Here is a 16,508-nt window from a genome sequence, read left to right as displayed (position 1 = left end):
AAAACCAAGAACATGTAGTTCCTGCACAGTCTTTTACAAAATTACGCGCAGAAATGTTTCATGCAGAGGAATGTTTCCTACTTTGAGGTTAATCACCACTAGCTGAATATATTTTGTAAGTATATAAATTTTTATCTTCAGCTTTGTTTTTTATGTGTATAAGGTCATGCATAACATTTCCAAAAATGTTTACAGTAAACTGTTCATCCATTGTCGCTGTGTTGGAAAAGCAAGTTTACATTGAACACAATGTAAACACACAGTTTCAGGTGCCAAAAAACAGCATCTACCAACACGCTATGACAAATACTTCTTCAGCCTTGTTCCTTTTTTATCATACCTTTTAAATATGAAGAAAGATTAGGTTTTTTAACACAGCATCAGTGAGGTCATTTACGACGGAGCAAAAGCTTGAACTAGACAAGGATGAGCAGGGAGTCTGATGTGCCCTTTTCAGAAGAACTGTCCCAGCATTTACCAGTGTAATTTTATAAAACCACAGAAAGCCTAAATCTGAAAAATACAGATGGGTGATTTGAACCGTGTTCATCATAAATGAGTGTTCTATGCCTCAATCGATGTGCCATTTCTCTCAATTCCCATATGCAAGGCAGCCAACATGTATGTAGCACTCATCCAAATCAAAAGAGAGTGTGTTTTCAGCAGCACACAAAAACACTTATATAACTTCAGATCAAAGGAAAATATTTTTATTTGCATTGACTAGTTCTCAGTTTATTTAATAAAGTGACAGCAGATATGTTCTAATGTTGTGAGAAGGTGGAACCCATTATCACCTATCACAAATGCCATTGGCCAAGGTAGTGTCACTGAGTGTGAGTTGTATCTTCACATGTACACAGATTTCCAGTTCTTTCCGTCTGGAACTGACTCTGTGCAGGCGATTATTGGGATTGTTAACACTTAGGTACATCTTCCCACAAATGCAAAAATTATTGATTTCAGATTACTGGATAAGACTGCTCAACCACACAGGATCAGCTACTGGACAACAATATTCAACAGAAAACGATTTGGTACATGGAGTGACTAGATATATCTTTTAGTTTCAGTTCCATTGAGTATATTCAGCGTAGTCTCAATAAGCGCATTGCTGTTTGCAATCATCTTCTCGAGACCCTTGCTGTGATGTAAGTAGAATAGGTCAAGTAAATGCTCTCTTTGGAACTCATATAAACACCATCATCAACAGCATCACACATACTAAGATACAGTGTACTGTTGTCCAGGGTTGTCACACACTGCATCAGAGTACCTTGATACACCAAATTAATGACTCAACTCTGTATATTTAAAATGTGTTCTAAATTTAAAAGGAAAATTTCTACCTGCATTCATGTTTTACTTATGTGGTGTTGTTTGTTCTACATTTTGGCTATGTTTTTGTCACATGTATAATGTTGTTTTTTGAAGTAACATTATTTCTGTGATTTTTGTTGATTGATGGATATTAATGTACATCAATCTGCTTGATCACTCCGCTCCCACTGATTGCTAATGGAATGACAAGAGAATTTTACAGTTACAGGTTTTTTTAACTGGAGCAAAAGTTGAATTTGACGCAATCAGGGTCAATAAAGCTTTTCTTAGAAAATATTGATGGCAGTCACAGCATCTCTATAAGTTTTAGTAGTGTACACAAACAATATTTCTTTTACATGAATGGAGTATACCTTAAATTCAAAACCTCTACTTTCAGTGATGAGCATTCAACTGCTATGAAGACTCATTTTAGGGCACACTTCCATGTGAAACAATGCACTCAGTCCACCACTTCTCACTGGTATTTGTTGAGCAAACTCAACAATGTTTTACAAGTGACAAGAGCACAGAATGAACTTAAAAAACATATTTGGGGCAAATATTGTGTATTGTCCAATGGAGAATAAAAAATTCTAACTGTAACTCACATGCAATATTCTAAATAATACCTATGCATTACTTTTTGAAAGATCTCATCAGACATTAAAAAAAATTATGCTTACAGGATTCCTTTGGATGCTGCCTGAGATAAACTGCAGAAGAACCCACATAAGATGGTCACGACCCCTCCTCAAATCACGACCAGCAAGCTGGAAAAAAAGAAGAGATTTATTCTCAGAGGCAGACTCTTACCAGCTGTATCTGAGCCTTCTCCCAGAATTACTCATTTCAAGAAAAGCATTGTAATTTTACTCTAATTTCTAATTATCGTTTGAGAGCAACGTTTAATATTAGGGGAGCTCCTCATACGGTACGCCAAGAGTATACCCTAGCTGTGACTTTTGTAGCGAATGATGGAATGGTTTTGAGCTTTCATGATGAATGGCTCTGGATACATTTGGTATTAGTCTGTATCAACTAAATGTTCTAGCTGTCTTCACATTGATACAAAAATTAGGTCTGTCTGTTTGGTGGGACAGGGTATGACCTCCCAATTATGATTCCAGCCCCCCCCCCCCCCCCCCAGAAGAGTGGGTGGCAGGGTGGGGGGGAACAGCTGCCCTCCCTTTTCACTCAAATGCCCTACCTTTCCCCCACTGGGTGCACCCTCCTGATGGTAAGCAACATATAATTAGCCTTGAAGAATGAGCTCCGTACTACCCACTCTTTAGAAATGAATAGTTCTTCCTCATAATAATGTATGGACACAGGTGGCCACACATTAACATTTAAATTGGATTACATCATCTCTCCCTTGCTTCTGGATTACTTATGATAATTCCTGTTCTTAAACTTCAACGCATATTGTCTCAAACCACGTCTGCTCACTCTGATTCTGAAAGCAGGATCTTCTTGTTAAATAGTTCAAAACTCTGTTTCTTTATTTGTTCTTTTGTTGGGCTTGCCAAAAGGTATGTCACCTCATGGACAGATACATGTTTTTTGTCTCCAGGTACGAGTATGATCCCACAATACAAGTGTAAAGCACCTTCCATAATGAGCAAAAAAGACATCTGGCATAGAGAAAGGTAGTTTCACCAAAAGAAAAATTCACTTGTGAGAACTGTAAAATTTTGAGACAGAATTGCTGGTTTGTGCTTACCTTCAGGAGGTGATAATTCTTAATACTGTTGGTAGACACATATAAAACTACAAGAGCTTTTTGAACTATTAGTTCTGTTCTTCGGAGGAAAGACGGATAAGTTGAAGAAGGACAGAAAGGAAAGGCAAGTCACTCAGGCCTTAGGATAAGATAGTCAAGGTAATGGGCCTCCTGACACCAATAATAATGCTTCATTCTGAAGTTATGTACTGGCTAGTAATATATCTCATCATTCTTCCACAGCTAAGCAAAAAGCTGTATGACATGTAGTATCAAAGACAAAGTGCATAGGTGTGGTACAAATCACAACAAAGATGGTTCCACAGTATATTAATTGGGGAAATAACTTTACTTTATAAAATTTGTACAATTGAGATTCAATAAATTAAAGTACACAATAATAATTACTTACAAATACTTAATTTCAAAATTTTATAAAATCCCTACCACCCACCATCCACCATGAAAGCTGGAAAACTCACCAGTAGGTGGTAGGGACCAGGTTGACTACCACTGCTCTACACCTTTACTCATAAGCATGACCTCCATCATGAGATTTTTCTGTTATTTAGCACCTAATGTCTATCTTATCTAAAGCTACTTAGAAAAATCATCCATCAGAATAGTGATATGAACATGTTTCTATTTACCTTGTCATGTAATGCCATAACAATATTAGGGAATGTAGCAAATTGGAAGAGTACAAAGTATATAAGCTGACTTGACAAATGCAGCCAGAGCCAATGGTTGTTGGATGCCTCATCAGTGTCTGTCTCTGTCTCTGAGCGTTCCATAGCTAGGATCACGAGCTCCACAAGTTGTTCTTCCAGTGCCACACATCTCTGCTTATGCTAAGAAATGATACAGGGCACAGAATTAACGCTCTGACAAATCAATCTGACAAAAACAATTCACCTATAATTCAGAATTAGTACAAAATAATAAATATAGAAGAATAACTACAGTCAGGCACCCACTGTATGCCATTTGGAGGGGTACCATTGTATTGTGGGTTAGCAAAGCTCTTTTTATTACTTTAGGAATAACCCATAACACAAAATGACATTCGAGTGACAGAGCGAACAAACAACAGAATAAATAATATAGCTGGAAAACAAACAATAAACATAGATCATAGGCTGTGTCAGAAAAGTTGTTGCATGGACTCTTTCACTTGTGTGTAGCACTAAATCTTACACATATACACTGTACACCAGCTTGCATACACTTTACTACTACCCCACCTAGTGTCACTGACACTTCTCGTTGAACCTGATGCGTTGTCCAGACCGGATGACAAAGGTTGCGCACTGGTTACTGCTGGTTTCCTAGTGGTGAGCTTTGACGACTGGACCGGACAGCAGGTTGTGTACAGGTGGTGGGCTCTGACAACCATTGCGGCTGCTTTACAGTGTGCTCTGAGGTAGTAGATGTGCTTGTTATATCTGTGGTGGGTGCAGCTGGATCATGATCTGCGGTACTTACACGAAATGTTGGCTTAAGTCTATCGACACTGACGACTGTCAGTGTGCCCACTATGTCAACGGTAAATGTTTTGTCTTGCCTGGGAACTACGAGGTGTAGTCCATCATACGGCGGCTGCAGCAGCCTGCACACTGCGTCATTGTAAATAAAACCATAGTGGCAATCATGTAGCTCGTCAAACATGAATAGGTGGTGGTTCGGCTGATCCCTTGGCGCCACCAGACATAGCTGTCATATCTTTGTGCACAACTTATTCACAAACTCTGACGGGTCAATGGATTCATCTTGTACATTGGTGAAGAACTCACCAGGAAGGCATATACAGGGTGGCGCACGAAATGTGTTACCCATTGTTTCTTTCACAATTTACAACACACATTAGATATCCCCCTGGGATCTCTACAGCAGTACCAGCAGAGCTTGGAAAAACAAATGAGTTATGAAATGATGTGTAATTCACAATACTGCCGCTACAAGACGAGTAAGCAGCAATGGCTGACAATGGAAGACTGACGACACAGCAACAATCGGCAATTGTGTTACTTTTTCATGAAATGAAAAGCCTTGTTGTGACTCAGAGGCGTTTTCGACAACTGTTTAACATGCGATGGGTCCCTTGCAAGAAGACCGTCCACAGGTTGTACCATAAATTTGTACAGGAAGGAACAGTATTGGAAGCGAAGCGACCTCGGCCTAAGCCTGTTTGTTCACTGGAGAATATTGAAGTGGTACGAGTTGCTGTACAGAGAAGTTCCGGGAAATCGTGTAGAAAGGCAGCAGTGCAACTAGGAATATCCAGACGCTCCGTTCAACGCATTCTTAAAAGTGACCTCCATATGTACCCATACAAGATGACCTGTGCACAGAAGCTCACTGAAGAGCAGAGACTACTGTTTGCTCAGTGGGCGGAGGATAGGGAAGAAACTCTCAACAATGTTTGGTTTTCAGACGAGGTGCATTTTCATTTAGTTGGTGTGGTGAACAAACAAAATGTACAGTTTTGAGCCACTGAAAACCTACAAGTGCTTCATGAACGACAACATTATGCTCCCAGGATTACAGCGTGGGCAGCAATTTCCAGTCACGGACTTATGGGACTCTTTTTCTTTGAAGAAACTGTGAACAGCGAGCGTTATTTGAGCATGCTTCGCAATAGCTTCATTCCACAGCTTCTTGCTACTGCCTTGCCCTTCAACAAACAGTGGTTCATGCAAGATGGAGCAAGGCCACAAACTGCAAACACTGTATTGGAGTTTTTACACGAGCATTTCGACATGCGGATCATTTCACTCAGGTTTCCAGGTCACTTCAATGACGGACAAAATTGGCCCCCCAATAGTCCAGACCTCAATCCATGTGAGTTTTTTCTTTGGGGGTACTTAAAGGAAAAAATTTTCCTGAAATGTCCATGTGATTTAATGGAGCTCAGAAGACTTATTCTTCAAGCTTGCAGTGAAATTACAGAAGCCATGTGCCGTAGGGTGATCACTAACTTCAGTGTTCGTTTGAAGGAAGTTAGGAAACGAAATGGTGGACATATTGAGCAAGTGCTGAGTTAGAACAAACCTCCATGGACAGCTCTTCATTGTAGCAAATGTTCCTTTCAGATTGTATTGACAATAAAGTTTATACTCAAAAACAAAATGGTAACACATTTCGTGCGCCACCCTGTAGGTTGACCATACAAAAGCTCGACTGTAGTTGCTAGGAGGTCTTCTTTTGGGGATGCGCTAGACCTAAGAGAACGATAGGTAGTGCCTCTGTCCACAGTTGCACATTGTGGCATTGCAGCGATGCTTTGAGCTGGCAATGCATACGCTGAACTAATCCGTTTGCCGCTGGGTGGTACACTGTGGTCCTGATTCGCTTCATGCCAATTAACACAGCAAGTGCTTTGAAGAGATAGGATTCAATTGTCTCCCCTGGTCAGTTGTGATCTGTAGGGGTACGCAGAAATGGGTGATCCACTCACGAAAGAATGCAGTCGCGACAGATTCAGCAGTTATATCATTTATCGAAAATACTTCAGGCCAGCATGTATAATGGTCTATAGCTGTGAGACAGTAATTGTATCCTCTTGACGGGGGGAGAGGTCCTATGAGATCTAAATGTATGTGTTCAGACCATTGATTTGGAGGAATGAAGCTTCAAAGCGTCTGACATGTCTGCTAATTTTATTGCATTGCCAGGCCACGCACTGTCGTACAAATTGTTTACAATCTCTCTCCATATGTGGCTTGACGGAACGCTCACTCCACCATGTTCACTGTCATTCTAACACTTGGGAGCGACATGTTGTGCAACTTGTTGCCGGAAGTTTGCAATAACAAATGGCCGTGATCTGTTATTGGCAATGTCACAATATAGCTCAACAGCTGACAGTGGTAGTGTGATGCAGTGAAGTTGCATGCCTGACGGTTGCGTCAACAAATCATGTAACTCATCATCCAATTGTTGCGCCGCCATGAGAGCTTCAGAGTCAATTGCTTCCGAAATAGCTTCTATATGCGAGGCCACGTCAGCTGGCATGTTCAGTTTGCCTTCAACATGAATGATGTTAGTAGGAAATTGACCAATGAAATCAAGATGTCGAAGCTGTCATGGTGAAGTTTTATCTGGGCGCTGTCAGAAAGCATATATTAGTGGTGTGTGATCTGTTACTAAAACAAACTGCTGCCCCTCTGGCATGTGTCGGAACTTTTTGATGGATGCATAGGCAGCATACAGCTCACAGTCATATGTTGACCAATTTTGCTGTGAAGGTGACAACTGTTTGCTTAAGAAGGCTAGTGGTTGCCAGTGCCCATCCACACGTTGTTGTAGCGCAGCACTGATTGAGGAGGTGGATGCATCAACCATAAGAGTAAGTTGCACCTGCGGTACTGGGTGCACCAAGAGTGCTGCTTCAGTGATGGCAGTCTTCATATCAGAAAATTCCATTTCAGCTTCTAGATTCCATTGAAGTTTATCCTTTGGTCTTGGTTTGCCTTGTATGAATTGGTTCAGTAGCGCAGCTAGGTGGGCATGGTTACGGACAAAATGACGACAGAAGTTTTTGACACGAAGGAAACGTCATAGTTCCATGATTTTAGTAGGTCATGGAAAACCTCCTCTTTTGATGGCCGAATTCCAAGAGATTTAATGATAAAGCCAATAAATTGAACTACTGCTACCCCAAAGACACATTTGCATGGATTAATAATGAGGCCATGCTCACACAGACAGGTAAGGAGTTGTCACAGGTGTGACAGAAGTTCAGTTTCTGAGTGCAAAATGACGAGAACATCGTCTATGTATACACTGCAATAATCGAAGTCACGTGTCTTTGGAATGTCTGAGCAATGTTACATAGCCCGAAAGGCATGCGAGTGAAGTCGAACAACCCAAGAGGTGTGCATACAGCTGTTTTAGGAACATTGTCTGGTGCCACAGGTATCTGGTAAAAAGCTCTAACGAGGTCCAGCATAGAGAATATGCTCTTACCGTAAACACTGGACGTGGAATCCTCAGTGTATAGTACAGGATACCAGTCCAGAATTGTTCTAGCATTTAGCTGTCGGTAGTCTCCACAAGGACGCCATCCATTGTTCTTTATTGGTACCACATGGTGAGCAGATGCCCAACTTACTACTTGACGGACAAAAGATCCCCTGTGCAAGCATGGATGCGAATTCCTGTTTAACCACTTCCAATTTCTGCGACATTAAATGACACGGTTGAGCATGAACAGGTGGCCCAAGTGTGGTCAAAATATAGTGCACTGTGGAGTGCCGCACGGAAGCTAGTGTGGGAGCTGGATATGTGACCCTGGGAAACTGTTTCAAAAGTTCAATAAATGGAAAATTTTCAATTATCACTCTGACGCTATCATCTTCCACATGACATACTAGTCCTCTGCTAGCTAAGGTAGTACTAGGGTCCAGCAGGCATTGATGCCAGAGATCAGGCACAAGCCCGTAAAAAGATAGAAAACCTGCCCCCAGTATAGGATGTGTGATGTCTGCCATGACAAACTGCCACTCCGGCATGCACTGTAGGCTTAAGTTTAAAACTAATGTGGTACGACCACATGTGGCTATGTAGAAGCATTGGCTGCAAAGTGTTGGTAACCACCATGCTTACGAAGTGGCAAACGGGCAGACGGGTAGACTGATACATCTGTGCATGTGTCTACTAGGAACAGTAATTTCGAACCTTGGTCCATGATAAACAATTGACAACTGCCTTTTGGAACATCAGTGGCCATCACCACTGAGCTCCTGTTGCATTTCCCTCCTCACAAGGTGGGCTACACTTTCGTATCCCAGACACAAATCGGCGGTGGTACCAACATACTTTCGTAGCCAAAGGTGAGTGACTGTGTTTCCCGGTCGAGCGGTAGCAACGAGATCAGCGACTGTTGTTTTGAATTGGCAGGGCAGCAACTTTTGTGGAAAGTTCAGTGATCTGAGCTTGTACTGCAGCAAAGTTGTCATCCGACTGCAGTTGTGGGGTAACTGTTGCAACACACACAGATGGATACATTTCAGATATTCCACCAACAGTTTGCACTAGTGCATCTAGATTGCCATTGTACACAGTTAGAATCTTTTGCGCATCAGGAGGTAAGCTTGATAGCTAAATGCTTCACAGAATGTCGTCACTTACTGCGTTGATTGTCAATGTAATAATCGGGGCTGCATCTGTGATGGCGTGCAATTGCCCAACTCTTCGGTACGAAGTAGTTTTTCCAGCCTTTTCACCTCAGACTGTGTATGTTGTATGATTACGATGCTCTTAATTGCTGAATACTGGCCCACGCTCAGCGGTGACGATAGAATATCATGCACCTCCAGCACCATTTCTTCGCTGAGTGCTGCCACAACGTAATTATATTTTGTATGGTCTATGGTGACTTGTGCTAGGACAAATTGGCTTTCCAACTGCGCAAACCATGGCATAGGATTTTGCTGCCATAACAGCGGTGGTTTTTCTATGACACTGTTTATCACTGCACCAGCAGGTGCAGCTGCTAGTGGTGCAGGAACTTGATCTACAATTGTAGTAATACTGCAGAATCAGTAAGCTACAGGTGCGCAGCACGACAATATGCATATAGGTCAGAGAATAGTCTTACATCTCTGCACTTACATAAAATGCACTAACAGGATTTCACTCTCTCTTCAGTTTTCAAGGCAATGTTCACCAGATTTCTGTCAGTACTTCTCTACTTCCCAAATTATGATTGAGGAACATCAAAAGTACCACATTTATGTTACACATCTTCCACTTTTCCCTGTCTGGATGTTCAAAAACACTTCATAATCTCTCAACAATGCAAAACAATGGAAAATCCGAAATGGAATAATAACAGTATTACGAAAAATATAAATTGCTACTCCTCATACAGAGGAGATGTCGAGTTGCCGACAGGCACAACAAAAAGACTGCTATACATCTGAGCTTTCAGCCACAAGGCCTTCTAAAGTAGAAAACACACACACACACACAATCACACAAGCACAACTCACAAAACCGACCAGCAGTCCGGCATCAGCAGCAGGAGACTGGGCGTGTGTGTGTGTGTGTGTGTGTGTGTGTGTGTGGGCGTGCACGCATGTGTTTTCTAATTTAGAAGAAGGCCTTTTGGCCAAAAGCTAAAATTTATAGCAGTCTGTCTTCCTGTCTGCAACTCAATGCCTGCTTTATATGGCGAGTAGCAACCTATCTTTTTCATAATCTTCTCAACAATATTAAACAGATATAATGCTACTCACCATATACAGAAGGCATTGAATGACACACGGCACATTAAAAATAGACTGTTAGACATTGTTACGCTATAAGAAAAACTTCTCCTTCTGATGTGGAAACACACATACACATTCACATACACTCAACTCAAAAACATATGGCCACTGTTGTCTCCAGGCACTGAGGCCCAACTGTGGTGAGCAGCAACTGGGACCGGAGTGGGTAGTGGGGGTACAGAAGAGGAATGGTGTAGGGAGAGGAATGGCAGGGTGTGGGTGGAGAGAAAATGCTGTAGTGATGCCTATGGTATGTGCAGGGACACAGGGCTGTAGTTGCGGTGCGGGGAGGGGGAGAAGAGACACAGATAATAGGAAACAACTATCCAGAAAGTCAGTGTGAGACTGGAAGCTGGAAGGGGAGCAGGGAAATGGGTAAGGCAGATATGCAGATATAGAGCAGGGATTAGGAAAGGTCGAGGACAGAGAGGTGACAGTAACTGAGGATTTGCTGCAGGAAGATTTCCCACCTGTGGAATTCAGAGAAGCTGGTGTTTGTGGGATGAATCCAGATGGCACAGACTGTGAAGCAGTCACTGAAGTCAAGCACACTTTACACAGCATCCTCAGAAACTGAGTCGTCCACCTATCTCTTGGCCACAGTTTGATCGTCGCCATTAATGTGGACAGACAGCTTATTAGTGGTCATGATCACACAGAATGTCGCACACTGGTTGCAGCTAAATTGGTCGGTCACATGGCCACTTTTACCAGTGGCCCTGCCTTCGATGGGATAAGAGATGCCTGTGACAGGACTAGAGTAGATGGTAGTGGCAGGATATACAGAAGAGGTCTTGCATCTGGGTCTTTTAAAGGGATATGAGCCAGAGGGCAAGGGATTGGTAATTGACGGAATATGGACAGACAAGAATATTGCATAGATAGGGTGGGTGGCAGAATACCACTGTGGGAGGAATGGGGAAGATATTTCTAGTTTTAGGGTGCAGAGGCAGTCAATACCCTGGCAGAGAATGTAATTCAGTTACTCTAGTCTTGGGTAATACTGGGTCATGATGGGGATGCTCCGTTATGACTATCAGTGGGTGTATGTGAGATAATAGGTGATTGAAGAGACAAAGTGTAGGAGATGCACTATGTGATCAAAAGTATCCGGACGCCTGGCTGAAAATGACTTACATGTTCATGGTGCCCTCCATCGGTAATGTTGTAATTCAATGTAGTGCTGGCCCACTCTTAAACTTGATGACAGCTTCCACTCTTGCCGGCATACATTCAATCAGGTGCTGGAAGATCTTTCTTGAGGAATGGCTGCACACTCTTCATGGAGTGCTGCATGGAGGAGAGGTATTGATGTTGGTCTGTGAGGCCTGGCACATGCCACAGGCCATGCATTATGAAAAGGTGCTCGATCATGTTGAAAGATGCAATAGCCATTCCCAAATTGCTCTTCAACAGTGGGAAGCAAGAAGGTGCTTAAAACATCAATGTAGGCATGTGCTGTGATAGTGCCATGCAAAACAACAAGGGGTGTAAGCCCCCTCCATGAGAAACACGAACACACCATAACGCCACCACCTCCGAATTTTACTGTTGGCACTACACATGCTGGCAGATGACGTTTACCGGGCATTTGCCATATCCACACCCTGCCATCGTATCGCCGCATTGTGTACCGTGATTTGTCACTTCACACAATGTTTTTCCACTGTTCAGTTGTCCAATGTGTACGTCCCTTACACCAAGCAAGGTGTCGTTTGGCATTTACCGGCACATGTGGGGCTTATGAGCAGCCACTCAACCATGAAATCCAAGTTTTCTCACCTCCCGCCTAACTGTCATAATACTTGCAGTGGATCCTGATGCAGTATGGAATTCCTGTGTGATGGTCTGGATAGATGTCTGCCTATTACGCATTACAATCCTCTTAAACTGTCGGTGGTCTCTGTCAGTCAACAGACGAGGTCAACCTCTACGCTTTTGTGCTGTACATGTCACTTCACATTTCCACTTCATTATCATATCAGCAACAGTGGACCTAGGGATGTTTAGGAGTGTGGAAATCTCACATACAGATGTATGACGCAAGTGACACCCAATCATCCGACCACGTTCGAAGTCCGTGAGTTCCGCAGAAAGCCCCATTCTGCTCTTTCACAATGTCTAATGACTACTGAGGTCGCTGATATGGAGTACCTGGCAGTAGGTGGCAGCACAATGCACCTAATATGAAAAAGTGTGTTTTTGGGTGTGTCTGGATACTTTTGATCACATAGTGTATGTTCCTAGAGAAGAACAGTAGAATAATTTTGGTTTGTGAAGGCCTCTGTAAGACCCTCAGCATATTATTATAATCCTTTTGTTAATTATTATTTTACTTACTTTTCAAATGTATCCTACTTATACATGTAATGTATATATAATATGTCCCTGAAACTGGCAAAATACTGTTCACACAATATTTCACATAATTTTATTATCTATGTTATAGTTTATAGTCAGGTGATTATATTGTTATATTTAGTGTTACTTAAAAGCTTGTTGATTGGGAAGATTGGCCACTGAAACTGTTATAATAGAGTGCAGGGGTAAAATCTGTTGTATCCTCACCAATGGACACAACCAGAGCTGGTGTACTGAGACAAGTTCTCACTGGCACCACAGGCAGCACTTTTAAGTTTGCAGTCAATCACAAGCATGGCCAAATCAGCAATCTATTCAGCACCTTCTGCACTGTGATAAGTGGTGGCCATAGGCAGCAACAGACAGTTGATGTTCAGTATTGGCATACAACAGTTGTAGTACAGAGTTCAAGGGTTGCTGATCGTAACTACCGTTTGTAGTGGAGATCAGCCTGCGAGACTTAGTCTACAAGTGGATCCTCATATAGCTTTTGCACAGAGACATGTGTTTACTACAGTGATTGGCAGTGTAGAACCCAGGACAGACATAGTCTTGTTGACATTCTATTCACTAACACACACCCTGGCAGACCACTGCTTAGTTGTATCTGTCTGCAAGAACACCCAAAGAGTTGCTGTACAACTTAGTTAAATATCATAGCACAATAAAGTGCATATTTGTGTGTCACTAATTTATTTGCACTGTCACAGTTTCTCCTTTAACCTCGGAGCACCTAAACCTAATACAACATGTGTGAGCCTTTCTATCCTGTCAGTCCATACACGTCAAAATTAGTGTGAGCTAATTAGTATCTCCAAGAGGATTGACACCACTTGTTTCATAGCTCTGTTCTCATTTTTTCCAGTAACTAATTTCATTTGTTCAGAAACTAATGAACTTAGAAGATATCTGTAATGAAACTTCAGTCACACAAAATTACTTTCGTTATTTGAAACTACTACATTAGCAAAATTTCAAAAGTGGCAATTTTGCATGAACGCAGGGAATCAACTGCACAAACATACTGTATATTAACCAAACAGTACCTTCGACATTAATACTTTCCTAACCAACTATAATTTAGGTAACAATACCAGAGAAGGAAAGTTGCTACTCACCATATAGCGGAGATGTAAAGATTTTGGCCATTAAGGCCCTTGGCAGACACACACACACACACTCACTTAAACGCAACTTGCACACACATCTGCTGTCTCAGAGAGCTGAGACCACACTCACACAGAGACTGCAGATGTGTGTGCAAGTTGCATTTATGTGAGTGAGTGAGTGAGTGAGTGTGTGTGTGTGTGTGTGTGTGTTTACTGCTGACAAAGGCCTTAATGGCGGAAAGCTTTTATTGTGTGAATCTTTTTACTGTGCCTGGATTTTCCATTGTTTGATTTTTGCCTGACAGCTGTGCTGTTTTCCTGTGTAACTACATTCTTTTGCATCTGCTATACTCAATCTACATCATTCTTTCTTTTCTTTCCTGTATTTCTCTTGACACCTTACGAACCGCACTGCACGCTCTACTTATGAGCCACACTGTATCAACCATCTCGGCCGCGCGCAACAGACGGCCTCAAGACCACGCTGATTGTTAGTGCAGCATCTTAAGTCCCACATTACTCTCACTGATATAATGGAGCCTATACCTTAAAACTGATCATGCTCCCTGTGTCAGTTCCTGTATTTTTGCGTGTTATCTCCCACATTTTTCCGGTGCCACACGATCTTACATCTCTAACTGCGAACCTCTCCCCAACCCCCATACTTTCCCCATTCTATGCCTGTTCGCACCCACTAAATCCACCTCATCCAGTCACATCTGCCGTTCCCCTTACGTTTATCTGCCCTCAAACCTGCTACCCACAGTAATATACATATATTTATTATTGATTAGTTATTCTCTCCTTGTCTCCTTGTGACTTCTTGCCAATTTTGGTAAGTTTTTGCCTTCCACTATTGTCGTCTTCCTCAGATTTCATCTCGTTTTTTTCCCCCTTGTGTATCCATTACGTCCTTTTCACACATATTTGGGTGTATTTTTGCGTAATTTTTTGGACGTAATTCTACTTTCTTACACAATTTTTCGCATTTTTAGCACCACCATGGATCCTTGCTCCTTCCACCTGCGTCAATACAGAAAAGTTTCCTTATCCCTAGCCAGATCCCAGTCCCACATACTGTTCCTGCAGTCTTTCTTGGCTCATGAAATCCCCCCTAATGGCCTTACCATCAAATTACCCATCTCTGGTTGCCACCTCTCCTTCCACAATGATGTCCACCTGTTCAGATTCTGCCAAACCTTAGCCCACACCAACATAGTCCTGCAAAACCATATCAACCAAGCCCAATCCTCCTTGCAGTACCTTCTCTCCATCTGCAAAATTCTCCTGCTATGAAATCCCAAATTCCTGGAACCCATAACTCACATTGAAACTCTTGCCCTGCAGGAACTTGAGCAACATTCACAACGCCACTTCAAAAAGCTCTCCATCCTACTCACTTCCTACTCCCACCTCAGAACACCACTGTCCACCACTTCTACAACAACCTCCAAACCTCCCCCACGCCCCCTGACAAACCCTGTCTCGCCGACCTACTACACTTACCTCACCCTCCAAAACTCCCTCCCACAACCACACAGAACCCAGAACCTAAACAGACCCGCAACACAGTTATGAACCTTTCCTCCAGAAGTGTTAGTCCCACAGAAATATCAGTCCTTTCCAAAGGTCTCACCTTTTGTCCCACTCCCAAATTCAACCATGCAGGACTAGTTAAAGACCTTCTCTCCTTCTCCTGGTCCCTACAGTGGAAACACTCGCCACCAACCCGACCAATCTGACTCAACCGAAGACCAATATCGAACCTTGCCTAACTCAGTTCACTCATCTATCCAACCGTGAACCACCCCCACTCCCTCCAAACCAGCCCCTGTTAACTTTCCAGAATTTCTTAACCTCGAACCTTGCCTCACCATCATTCCCCAAATCTCTCAACATGCAAACTAACCTTACATCCGCAGAAAGAACCGCAGTCCACCATCTACAAACTTATCCCGACCTTATAATCCTACTTGCAGACAAAGGCTCCTCCACTGTTGTTTTGAACCGCAAGGATTACATGGCAGAAGGACTCCGTCAGCTGTCAGATACTTCCACCTACAAACCATGCCTCAGTGATCCCATTCGAGTAATCCAGCAGGATCTCCAGTCACTACTCAAATCCTTAGGCCCATCCCAGAACCTCTCCCCAGAGTCCATCTCTCTACTTACCCCTACCAATCTCCGCACTCCCACCTTGTACATGCTTCCTAAAGTCCATGAACCCAACCACCCAGGATGCCCCATTGTGGCCAGTTACTGTGCCACCACTGAGAGAACCTCTGCTCTCATAGACCACACCTTCAACCTATTACCCAGAACCTATCCTCCTATATACAAGATACCAACCATTTCCTCGACAGACCCTCCACGGTTCCTGTCCCTTTACCACATGGTGCCCTGCTCATCACTATTGATGCCACCTCCCTATACACTAACATTCCTAATGCCCATGGTCTTACTGCTATCGAACACTACCTTTCCAGACGCCCTATGGATTCCAAACCAACAACCTCCTTCCTAGTCTCCATGACCAACTATATCCTCACCCACAATTGCTTCTCCTTTGAAGGCATTACCTACAAACAAATCCGCAGTATGGCTACGGGCACCCGCATGGCACCATCCTATGCTAACCTATTCATGGAACACCTAGAGGTATCCTTCCTAAAAATCCAGAATCCTAAACCCCTCACCTGGTTCAGATTCATTGATGAC

General features: G+C 42.7%; 1 protein-coding gene across 1 annotated transcript in view; it reads right to left on the bottom strand.

Annotated features, from left to right (window-relative positions):
* The window catches only part of LOC126187385 (mediator of RNA polymerase II transcription subunit 23), a 152,986-nt gene that overhangs the window by 70,969 nt on the left and 65,509 nt on the right, over positions 1-16,508 (bottom strand). Inside the window, exons 6-7 of the mRNA XM_049928435.1 lie at positions 3,697-3,897; positions 2,007-2,093 (exon numbers count right to left, since the gene is read on the bottom strand). Of these exons, the coding sequence (XP_049784392.1) occupies positions 2,007-2,093; positions 3,697-3,897 (288 nt within the window). The remainder of the gene's footprint in view (positions 1-2,006; positions 2,094-3,696; positions 3,898-16,508) is intronic.

The sequence above is a fragment of the Schistocerca cancellata genome, chromosome 5 (genome assembly GCF_023864275.1).
Source record: "Schistocerca cancellata isolate TAMUIC-IGC-003103 chromosome 5, iqSchCanc2.1, whole genome shotgun sequence".
Taxonomy (NCBI): domain Eukaryota; kingdom Metazoa; phylum Arthropoda; class Insecta; order Orthoptera; family Acrididae; genus Schistocerca; species Schistocerca cancellata.
This window is presented reverse-complemented; position numbering and strand designations above follow the sequence as displayed.